The 12,070-nt window shown below is 32.0% G+C and overlaps 1 protein-coding gene across 1 annotated transcript; it reads right to left on the bottom strand.

The window, feature by feature from the left end:
- Nucleotides 1-381: 381 nt before the first annotated feature.
- LOC112766937 (F-box/kelch-repeat protein At5g42350) lies at nt 382-3,494 on the bottom strand. Its single transcript, XM_025812830.3, has 3 exons — nt 3,298-3,494; nt 3,072-3,162; nt 382-2,463 (listed from the first exon to the last, which is right to left on the bottom strand). Exon 3 carries the CDS (start codon nt 2,395-2,397, stop codon nt 661-663), a length of 1,737 nt encoding a protein of 578 aa, XP_025668615.1. The 5' UTR covers nt 2,398-2,463; nt 3,072-3,162; nt 3,298-3,494; the 3' UTR covers nt 382-660.
- Nucleotides 3,495-12,070: the final 8,576 nt, after the last annotated feature.

Here is a 12,070-nt window from a genome sequence, read left to right as displayed (position 1 = left end):
TAGCATTTCAATAAATTAATAACCTTTTAAATACACCTATAGAGCGACACAAAGTAATACGTTGAAAAATATTTCTTACTCCAAGAGTTACCCTATTTTGTTTTTCTTTCTCGAATTCTTCACATTTCTACCGTCTCTTCAAACGAAATTTGTTTATTATTTTCTCTCATTATAATCTGACTTAATTGTTCAAGTACCATAAGGAAGAAATAAAAATAGGCAATTGCTTAAATGAGTAGTCCAGGACCCAAATTGCTTTATAGAGTAGAATAATGCTTTCATTTAACTCCCAAGGTTAAGCAAAGCTTGAAAATTGGAATTAGCATCCTACCTATGAAAATGACTAATGCTTGAGGCCAGATACTAAAAGACAAAATGAGGTTGATTGGTGAACTAATAAATGAATTTAGATGACCAAGGAATAAAAGAGAGTAGAATTCATCTTACAAACACATAATTCCAGGAACTTGATGGATAGCAGAAAAATACAAGTGCAAAGCCAAAGGGGGGAATTCAACTTTATGATTGGTGTGAAATGAATTAAATAAGGTACATAAGAAACCCTGAAACAGAGAACCTGCAAAGTTCAGTAGACTTGCCCGTATAAAATTATGTGCAGCCAAATACAAAGTAGAAATGCATGCATGTAAGCTAAGGATTTCAAAGATGTAGCACTGCCACAGTTTTGGTCAAGCAAGAAGAAGCATCCAGCACATGAGTGACATGATTCCTTGAAATATGGTGCCAGCGTGCCATATCAGACACATCACATACAGTGAAAAAATCCAACACCTGACCAAATATCTTGAACATCTCTATCCCAAAAATAAGGCTTTTGTCTGCCACAAATACTGCATTCCAATCCATTGGGGCATCAGGATGCACTGAGACTTCAGTCCAGGTAAGATACATGAGATCTAACTCCCATAATTTTCTAACAGCCTTGTTCCGGCGCCCGATTTGACCATCCCCTTCACACCAGGACACAGAGAGCATGAAAAGACGGCCATCGGAAGATACAAGTTTGGGGTAGTATTCAAGAACACGGGGCGGAAATGGAGAGGTTTGAATTGATATCCAGAATCCCCGTTCAACATCATAAGCCGCAAGCTTGTCCGTCTCGGAATAAACATAAAACATCTTGCCACAAACAATTCCAGAGCATGCAACCCCAAAATCAAAAGGCAATCGCTGGATTTCAGTCCATTTATTTGATACAGAATCATATATTTCTCCAGAGTCCAGAGGCTCGTCCCATGATCCCAGACCTCCTACAGCTATCAGCAAAACTCTTCTACTTCCCTTTGAACTTGAATGATCACTCTTTTGTCTAAGGAATTTGTATGTCCTTCTACTGGTAACAGATGAAGCTTCACTCTCATTGAAAGAAGATCTGCAATGACGTCTCATTGAGAGCTTATGAGGATCCTCATAGACATCCGACACCCCACCGATCCTTGATCTTGGACGTCTATCCTGCCGGCTTTGATGACCTTGACATGTTGGGAAATCCGAACTGACCTCAGAAACTCCTAATATAGGAACTGATCTTGCATATTTCATAGATGGTATTTTACGCCAAGATTTCGTCAAGGGACTAAATACGACCACCCCTTTGTGCGTCTTGAATGAGCTCCTATCCACCCTCCCAAAGCTGCTCAGGCTAGAACATCCTCCAACAATGAAGATATCATCCTGTATACTGGCAACAGAGAACAAGAACCTTCCCCTTAGGTATTCGGCATCTATCCTATGCCATTGATTCATAGACACATCCAATGCATGTATCTCCCCAGAGCAAAAGCCATCTTTAACTGCACCAAACAGAAACAGCCATGGATTTTGATATGAACCCTCTCTTCTCATTTGGAGGAATCTAGGAGTGGTAGTCAATGCCCTCCATTTCTTGCACACAAGGCGAGCATTCATGAGACTTGTCAACGGGAGCCGGACCAAACACATTTCCAGAACATCGTCCGGGAGAAAGATATGCATTCTAGTATTTGCTGCCAATTCTTCAATTTCAGAATTCTTTCTAGAGTGTCTCCGCCAAAATATGTCCCTCACCCCATACGAGAAACAATCCACGGCAGTTTCTTCAGGGCCACAAATAGGTTTATATCCCCTACCCTCTTCACTGGCACTCGATCTCCTCCTACCATTTGAATCACTGAATTCATCACTGGTGTCGGCGCCTACCTTGCAGCCCCCACCTCGACTGTACAGAGTTAGGCATCTCAAAGCAACACCCTTCAGATCATCATCTTCTTCCCCCGCACTTCTGTTATTCTTCTTTCTCAGCTTCTGGCTGACACTCCTCACAAGACGCTTGGACACGCTCAAACTATGGACATCTTGACAAAGAGATTCGTCTGCCCCCAATCCTTCAGAAAACATTATGCTCACTCACTAATTTTTCACAAGAAAAAATACAAGCCCCATAGCTATCTTGAAACTTGCCTTCTATGATTCATCTCAAGAAAGAAAAAACACAATAAATTAGAATCACAATCACCAACTGCAACACCACACATACATCATTAATGTTCTATAAGTTAACGTTCCACACACAACAAAACATTTCTCCGTTAAAAACACTTGCTACACCCCATCAAGAGTTGCAGAGATGAAAAAACAAGAACGATCCTTAAAATATACTTTTTTCTAACAAAAATTATGAATAAAAAACGGAAATTTCCTTGGAAGGCAGTGAATGAACCCAGATCCAGAAGGGAAGTGGAAACATAGGGTGAAAATTGCAAATCTATGTGGAAATTGAAAAAGAAAATAAAATAATAAGAATAAAGAGATGAACTTGAGGAAGAAAAGAGGTAGCAGTGAGTGAGAGTGAAAGATGAGTGTGAACAGTGACTGATACCTAACACAACACAACAAAAAACACCGCAAACTAAAATCTTGAGAAGGAAATAAATTGAGTTCACATATCCATGCGACTTTTGTGGTTGGATAAATCTAATCTTGTGCACAACGGAAACAAACGTTCACAGAATTTCCAAAGCAGAAGAAAGTGTGAAAAAAGAAGAGAACGAAAGGGGAAAGAGAAGACTTACATTGCAATGCAATTGAAAAAGAGAGAGAAAGAGGTGGGGAAGGAATCACCAATTCGAGAGTCCAATTAAAATGGTCATGCTGTACTTGTACCTACCACATCAACACAGAAAAGAAAACAACTTTACCTTTTGTTTTCATGGAACCTCTACGATTAGGAGGAACCGAAGAAGAAAGCAGAAGAATAATAGTAATATTAAATAAATAAAGAGAAAAAGAAGAACATACATTAGTGAGATTAGGGGATTCAAGAAATGAAAAAAAGACATTGGATGAGGAGAAGGTTAGTGGGTGGAGACGGGAATTTAGTAAAGCGACTTCACCACTCATTAAAAAGCGAACCACCACCCTTCATACAGCCCCTTCAATCTCTCCTTTCTTGAATAAATTACCATTTGTACATACAAATGTATCAATAAAATAATAATTATAATCATAGAACATAGTTTATGTGTGCCAAAAATACATAGATTAATTACATAACCAATATTCAGACACTTTTGGCACATAAAAATCATCTTCCGTAGTTACAATTATCGTTTTATTTTTATATGGGTAAATTTATCTGCGTGTCTGTATATTTTATGGGTACAAATGATAATTTATTTCTCCTTTCTCTTTTCTTTACCCTCTCATTTTTATTTCCCAACGTTTGGTCAAAATTATTTAAAACGTCTTATTTAAATCTCTAACGTTTTAAAACGGACTTAATATTGTCTTGCCGTTGGAGATCCATTAACAAAATTGACGGCGGAATAAAATTGAGACGATTTTAAAACATTAGAGACTTAAATAGGACAAAAACGTTAGGGGGTAAAAATGATACATAGAAATAAATTTTAATTTTATCCTTCAATAATATCAATTTTTTATTATACATATATTCAATTATTTTTTAATCACATCTAAATAAATTACACTTAATCATATTACTTTCATTTTAAATAAATTAATTTTTTTATAATTTTACTCTTAAAGATTTTTAGTTATCATGAAATATTTGTAGAATGACTAGTATATAAACTTGCAGAAAAAAATAATATATATATATAATAAAATATAAATTATACCTTTTGTCTCTAATATATCAAAATTCTTTAAAATTATAAAAAAATAAATTTATTTAAAATAAAAGTAATGTGATTAAGTGTAATTTATTTAGATGTAATTAAAAAATAATTGAATATTATGTACAGTAAAAAATTAATATTATTGAAAAATTAAATTAAATTAAAATTTATTTTTATGTATCATTTTTGTCCCTAACATTTTTATCCTATTTAAGTCTCTAACGTTTTAAAATCGTCCTAATTTTGTCCCACCGTCAATTCTGTTAACGGATCCCTAACAGCATGACAACATTAAGTCAATTTTGAAACGTTAGGGACTTAAATAGGACGATTAAAACGTTAGGAATAACTTTAGGATTTACTCCAAATATTAGGGACAAAAATAATATTTTACTCTTTATTTTATTTTTAGTGAATATTGGTATAAAGATGAAAAATATAATAGTTAAAAATTAAAATGTAAATAAAATAATATAATTAAGTATGCCAAACAAACTAATCCAACTATCATCTTTATATAAAAATTTTGTGGGAGTATTATTTACTATTAAGTGACTACTCGTATAAAAATAATTTTATATAAAAACATCTAGAAGTATTTTATGACTTTTTAAATTAAAAAATTATCTTAATAAAATTATCAAAAAATAAATTAGAAATAGAAAACTGTCGTAATTCATTTATTTTTTTTCATTTTTTATGGTGAAAATATATCTTAAATAACTCAAGTTAGTATAGATTATAAGAGATATTATGTTAAAAATTATACTATAATGTCACATATTTAAAATAGTGTATGTGTCATATGTTATAAAATCTTATCATAATTCTGAAATTATGATTTGCCGTTTAATTGATTCTAGAATAGTAAATTATTTATTTTTCACATATTTTATTTCCTTAGACATATATATAATTAATATCGTAACATTTTTATTAAAAAGAATGATGGTTATAATATAATTCATTAAACTCATAAAGTGAAATTATTAGGTTATTATTAAGTCGAATAAAAAGGAAATATTATTACTGGTTCTTTATTGCTATCAAAATGTAATATTTTTCTTGAAATTTGATATAACTCTCAATTATTAAACCAAAATCCTAAAATTTTTTAAGCTTAAATATTAAATAATCTTAAATCATCTAACAAATTATCAAATAGATATCAATCATCTTCACATATCTTAAATGGGTATTTACTTAGGGAAGTTCTATGGTGCTGTCCCAAAAAACATGCATGTCATGCTGTCTCTATGTGTTGTGCTAAGATAAAGACACGTGTAGTTTTTTTAAAATTGAATTCCGTTCTCCGTTTTTGTTTAGGGGAGGGATTAGTTGTGATTTTTGAGATTTGTTATGTGGATAGTGGACTTGGTGGTATGGGCCAAAGTAGTGAATATGAGGTCAAACAAAAAAGAGTAGGGAGAAAATTATAGTGGATAAAAAAGGCCAACCCAAAATAAAAAAATAATCTACTATGTATTTTACTTTTTCTTGATGTGCTAAATGCTTATGAATGGTTGTCATCTAATATTCTATAAGATGTTTGTGTTTACGAAAGAAATTTTCTTTCAAGTAAAAAACAAAATAAAAATATTTTAAATAATGGAAATATAAATTAATTTAATATTTTTTGAAAATTGAATTAAGTTAGTAAAATTATATAGATATCCAATAAAAATATTTATTAAATCATTTTAATAATTTTATCAAATTAATTTAATTTCAATAAGTATAAAATTAATTTATATTTTTTATGAATTAAAATATTTATTATATAAACTTTTATTAATTGTAGTGGAGCGCTTTTTTGTATAATGTGATACATGTATCTGTCTTTGATGATAAACTATTATTTTAATAAATTTTTTTAAGAAATTATATTTTAATTTGTAAAAATAATAATTTATGATTAAATTTTTTTTTTTTACTTAAATAAAAATCAATGTGTTATAATACTCCATAATAGAATCATACATGTAACAATAACAAACTTGAAATTCATATATGGATTGGACATGTCTTTTCACCAACCCATAACAGATAGGATATTGGTTGAAGTTACACTAAATTAAATCCAAAAACAAAAAAATCTAAACATGATCGATAAATGTAATACATGAAGTACACACAGTAGAAGGCAATCTAATATAATAACTACATCCAACACAAGCAAATTAAAATATTGTCATGCTTATACTAAGAAAATTAAATTCAGTAAGTATACTTAGGCAAAACATTATTTATATGCTACTTTTTTTTTTTTGGTCAACAGTTTTCATGCTTATAGAATTTTTTTTGGTCAACAGTTTTCATGCTTATAGAAATTTTTTTGGTCAACATTGTTTTTTTTGTTATTCTCTATTAACTTTGTTTAAATAGTTTGTCCCATGTTAAAATAATACCTGTAACTCAAAGGATTTTTTTTCTCTTTTGGGTTGGCTTGTTTTACCCATTGCAATTTTCTCCCTGTCCTTTTTTATTTGACATCATATTCACTACTTTGGCCCATACTACCAAGCCCACTATCCACATAACAAATCTTAAAAATCACAACTAATCCCTCCCCTAAGTAAAACGGAGAACGGGATTCAATTTAAAAAAAAACTAAACGTGTCTTTATCTCAGCACAACACGTAGAGACAGCATGACATGCATGTTTTTTAGGACAGCACCATAGAACTTCCCATTTACTTAATATTAAACTAGCGTTTTATTTATTTATTTTTTTAATTTTTTTTCTTATATAATAAGTCACATTAGTGTGTCTACTGGCTAGAGACTACTAATCTGCGATTTTTTTAAATAAATAATTTATTTGCAAATATAGATATTTTGAACATAATTTACATTTTTATATATTATTATTTATCTTATTTACAACGTAAATGAAATAGCTATTACACTAAAATGATATAAAATACATATTTTTAAGGGATAAGTACAATTTTAGTCCCTAACATAGAGATCGAAAATTTATTTCGTCCCCGACCTTTTTTTTGCTATAAAATGGTTCCCAAGGTTTCAGTTTGTTTTAAAATCGTCCTTCGAACGAAAATACCCTTTCCCTTCACCTCCAAAATCAACCAACCTCAGCAAAGAAGCCTAAGCACCACCACCATCATCATCAGAACAACAAAATCAACCAGGAACCCAAGTTAAACCAGGAACCCACCACCACCATCATCATGGTCATCGTCATCATCATCATCATTAGAACCATCAACAAAATTGAAAATCAGAAGAACCATCAACTAAAAACAGAACATCAAGCAGAAGCAGAAGAACAGCAGAAGCAATTTTCAGCAATTCAATAACAGAAGCTCAACAACAACAACAACAATTCAGCAGCAATTCTCAGCAATTCAATACCTTAAAATCAACTAACAGAAAATTAAAATCCAGCTAAACTAATCCAGAATCAAATCAAGCATCTAACACTAACCAAAAATAGAAATTGAAAGCAAAATGATAACCAGATTATAAAAATAGAAAACAGAAAAGAGGGGACAGGAAAGGCAGTGGTGGAGCGCCGGTGGTCTGGGCATGACAGGAAGGTGCTGAAGGGAGCGTAACGGGCGGCGGTGAGCTCTGATTCCTTCTGTGATAGGGATTGAGGGAGGGGAAGTAGGGAGGCTCGCTGGCGGTGGTGAAGCAGGGGAGGCTCCATGTTACTGCGCGATGGTGAAGCAGGGGAGGCTCGCCGGCAGTGAGCTCTGGTTCGACGAGTCTGAGACAGGGAAGGAGAGAAGGAGGGGAGAGGGTCGCAGTTGCTCTCGGGAGAAGAAGAAGAAGAAGAAGAAGAAGAGGCGGCGGCGGCGGCGGGCGGGCAGTGGCGGTGCGGCGGTATGGCGTCCCCCTTCTCTCCCCCTCCTCCCTCCCCCCCTCTCGCGCCCCACCCCCCTTTCTTTCTCTCCCACCCCCGCTTCTTTGTACCCTTTCTTTCCTCTTTTTTTTATTTTATATTTATTTTATTTTATAATTTTTTTAATGAGGAGTAATTTTGTAATAAAAAATAAAATTGGTAAAAATGACGATTTTAAAATAAACTGAAACCTTGGGGGACCATTTTGTAGCGAAAAAAGGTCGGGGATGAAATAAATTTTCGACCTCTACGTTAGGGACCATAATCGTACTTATCCCTATTTTTAACTAATAAAACAGGTGCATTCGTGAAACGTGAGAGACGACGAATTATATATATCTTGTTTACAACATAAATAAATATGTGTTAAATCAACTCAGACACACTATAAATGAGATATGTCCATAATTAGTTCATTTATACTGTAAAAAGATACAGTGCAATAAATTTAAACCAGCTACAAAGGAACTGCAAGTATTAGCCTTTCTCATAGACAATTCACTCTTTTTCCATTCTTCTTCTCCATACTTTCAATAAATTTAGTAAAAATGGCTAGTGGTAAATACATTTTGGTGAGTGTATATTCTAATTATTACATGAGAAATAGTGATGATGGGGTTGTATTTGAGTGTGATAATTCTATCTTTTTACACACTCATCGTTCAAGTTCTCTGTCTGAGTTAAAGAGCCTAATAATGACGAGCATAAGTGCTAATGGGACAAAAGAGATTGGAAGAGTTGGGTATAGGTTGTTAGTACCAATAGAAAATAGAGTATTTCGTTTTCGTGTATTTTGTCTTGATGACAATGCACATGTGCACCTAATATTTGATGTCCATGGAGAATCATAGTCCAACAAGTAATGGAGATTTCTGCAGAGGTTGGTGACATAGGTGGTAGTGATTTTGGGCATTCGAATTTTGTCCAAAATGACCCACCTTTTGCACCATTTTCTTTGCACTATACTAGTCTAATGGAACACATGGACGTAGATATTGAGGAGTCAAATGAAGAATACGCATAGACAATAATAAAAATAATTCTTATGAGGATGAGGAAGAGTTTGTACCATAGATCCCAGTAGGTGGAACAATTCAATACCTTCTGCCCACTCCACAACTAGTTTTGGAGTTGTCAACTGCAGCTAGCCATTATCACATGCTAAATTTTGACACAATGCATGAGGATATTCCATTTTCAATATATTCAACATAGATAGTATTGTGAAGTTTTGTATTGGTCATATATTCAAGAGAAAGGAGGTTGTCATGCTAGATACGAAGAATTCCAGCATCCAGAGGAGTATCGAGTACAAGATTATGGAGTCTGATTGAACATAGTACCATGTGCGTTGCAGATAATCTGCAGCAGGATGTCTTTGGAGTCTCTGTGTTACACTCTAATGTGGATTGTATTGGCCAACTCTATTCAAAGAAATCAGAAAATTTGTTACATCTTGTGATAAGTGTTAAAGGATTGGAAATGTTTCAGCAAGAAATAAAATGCCACAAAACTTCATTTTAGAAGTTGAACTCTTTGATGTTTGGAAAATTGATTTTGTGGGCTCCTTTCATTCTAACAAATATATACTTGTTGTAGTTGATTATGTTTTAAAGTAGGTAGAAATCATATCACTACTCACTAATGATGCTAGAGTTATTGCTAACTTTCTCAAGAAGAATATTTTTTGTAGATTTGGTGTCCCTAGAATACTCATTAGTAATGGAGGGAGTTATTTTTGACAAGTATGAGGTTAAACATAAGATTGACACTCCTTATCATCCCCAGACAAGTGGCCAGGTTGAAGTTTTCAATAGAGAACTTAAAATAATCCTAGAAAAAATAGTGGGAGCATCAAGGAAAGACTAGGCCAAGTAGATTGACAATGCATTATAGACATATAGGACAGCTTTTAAGACACCAATTGGCATGTCACCTTACCAATTGGTGTATAGAAAGTCTCGTCATCTCCCTGTTGAATTGGAACACAAGGCTTACTAGGCCAACGCACACTTGTCTAGCCCCTACCATGTCTTAGGACTATCGACAGTTGGATAGTAACCTCATTTGTAGTATCATCATGCCGCTTATACAGTCTAAACCCTATTATTATTCCTGTCCTATAAGGTGTAGTTAGATAGAGCTATCACTTCAAGCCCTCGTATAAGAAGTTGTGAATGACAAAGCAAAAGGCAATTGCACAAATTTATAGTAATTAGGAGGAATCATATAACAAAGTTCTGAGGTTGTTACAAGCATTGTAGAGTTGTTGTCCAAACACGATAAATGATTTTGGTGCAGTACCTTACTATGAGGGACACTTGATGGTCTGTGATTGCAGCCAACTTGATGAGGTAATTTAGATCTTTTTTTTGTGTGATGAGACTTTCAAATCTAATAATATCCAAATAAAATATTTTTAAATAAAACATCTAACAACTAATATTTCTAAATAAAATATTTATTTAACAAAAATTTCAATTAATATTCAATAACACAAATTACTAAAAATAGATATCGACAACTAATAAAAATTAAACTAGCAACTAACCTAACCTATATTATATTTCTAACACAACATCTAATCTAGTCATACATATTACAATATATCTACACAACACTACTACCATAATTATAACTATATACTCTTTTATTGAAAGAACAAAATAACAACATTAACCTCGAAGTTAATCGTTCCAGCAATATGCCACGTCGCATTCAGTCGGTTGATATCGTTTCTCCCGTATATCTGTGCGCACCATAGTGTCCAAACACCTGAAATATCTCAAGAAAAAAGGCGTAAGAGAGAGAAGAGAAGTGAAAAACCTCTGAAAGTGATGCTTTAAAGTCGCCATGAATGAGTTCTATATATAGGCGATGTTTGAACATATTTCGTTTATAGTGTAAAAAATGAAATATGCTTTACTTAATATGTGTGTCGTGATACGTTCACAAGTATTTATGTCTTATTTCATTTACAGTGTAAATCAGAATTCGTGTATAATTAATTCATTTACACTATAAACGAGATAAATAATAAGACATAAAAATATAAATTATGTCTAAATTATTTATATTTATAAATAAAATATTTAAATTACTTATTTAAAAAAATCCTATTAATATGTCTTGAAATAATACCTTTTCATGTCATTTGTGAAGCTTTAATTCAATCCAATAAAAATGAAAAATTCTTTGCATAAGAAAACCTTAACAAATCCTAAAGAATGTAAAACAAACTACCTAAAAGTTATATAAACAAAAAACATAAAAAGAGGTAATTACGTAAAGTAGGAATAATCAAGAGAGGCCAAACCAATTAAAATTAACTCTATCTAGAGAACATATGGAGCAATTAAATAGGATTATGATCTTAAAGAATGAGTTAATAGGTTAGAACTTAAGTGTTTTATGGTGTCTATAAAATATATATATATATATATATATATTAATTTTATAAAAGAATGAATTCTATCACTTAATAGTTATATTTAAATAATTTAAATATAAAATTTGTAGACACTCTAAAATTGCTCTAGAACTTAAAAACACAACTGCAAGTGATGGATCATGTATGTGTAGATGACGTCATGGGCAATTTAATGATGCAAGACAGAGACTTTTAATTTCTTTTTACACCGTTTAGTAGTTTTCATACTATCAAACATGATATCCTTTTGTCACAAAAAAAAAACATGATATTCTTTTAGTTTTTTTTTTCTTTTAAGGTAGGTTAAATAAAAAACCTTGCATGTAGATTTATTAGAAAATTAATAGGACAACATATATTCTTGTAATAAAAACACTTTTAAGATTTAAGGTTTGATGTATATTTTAATATTTTTAGCGAGATTATATCTTTCTTTATTGATGATTTAAAATGTTTTTTTTTTGTGTATTTTATAATGTAATTTTTTTCATGTTTTAATTCTAGTTGTTACCTAGATTATTTTTTTTATCAATAATAGGCTTACCATTGTAATTATTTTTCAGTGAGAGTACATAAAGAGTACATAGTATATAAGGTGTAATAACTCAACAAATATTTTTTAAGGGGATTTTT

The sequence above is a fragment of the Arachis hypogaea genome, chromosome 17, assembly GCF_003086295.3.
Source record: "Arachis hypogaea cultivar Tifrunner chromosome 17, arahy.Tifrunner.gnm2.J5K5, whole genome shotgun sequence".
Lineage (NCBI taxonomy): Eukaryota > Viridiplantae > Streptophyta > Magnoliopsida > Fabales > Fabaceae > Arachis > Arachis hypogaea.
This window is presented reverse-complemented; position numbering and strand designations above follow the sequence as displayed.

Bases quoted from the DNA above. Each gene is read 5' to 3' on its own strand.
- LOC112766937 (XM_025812830.3), bottom strand. From the start codon at position 2,397: ATGTTTTCTGAAGGATTGGGGGCAGACGAATCTCTTTGTCAAGATGTC.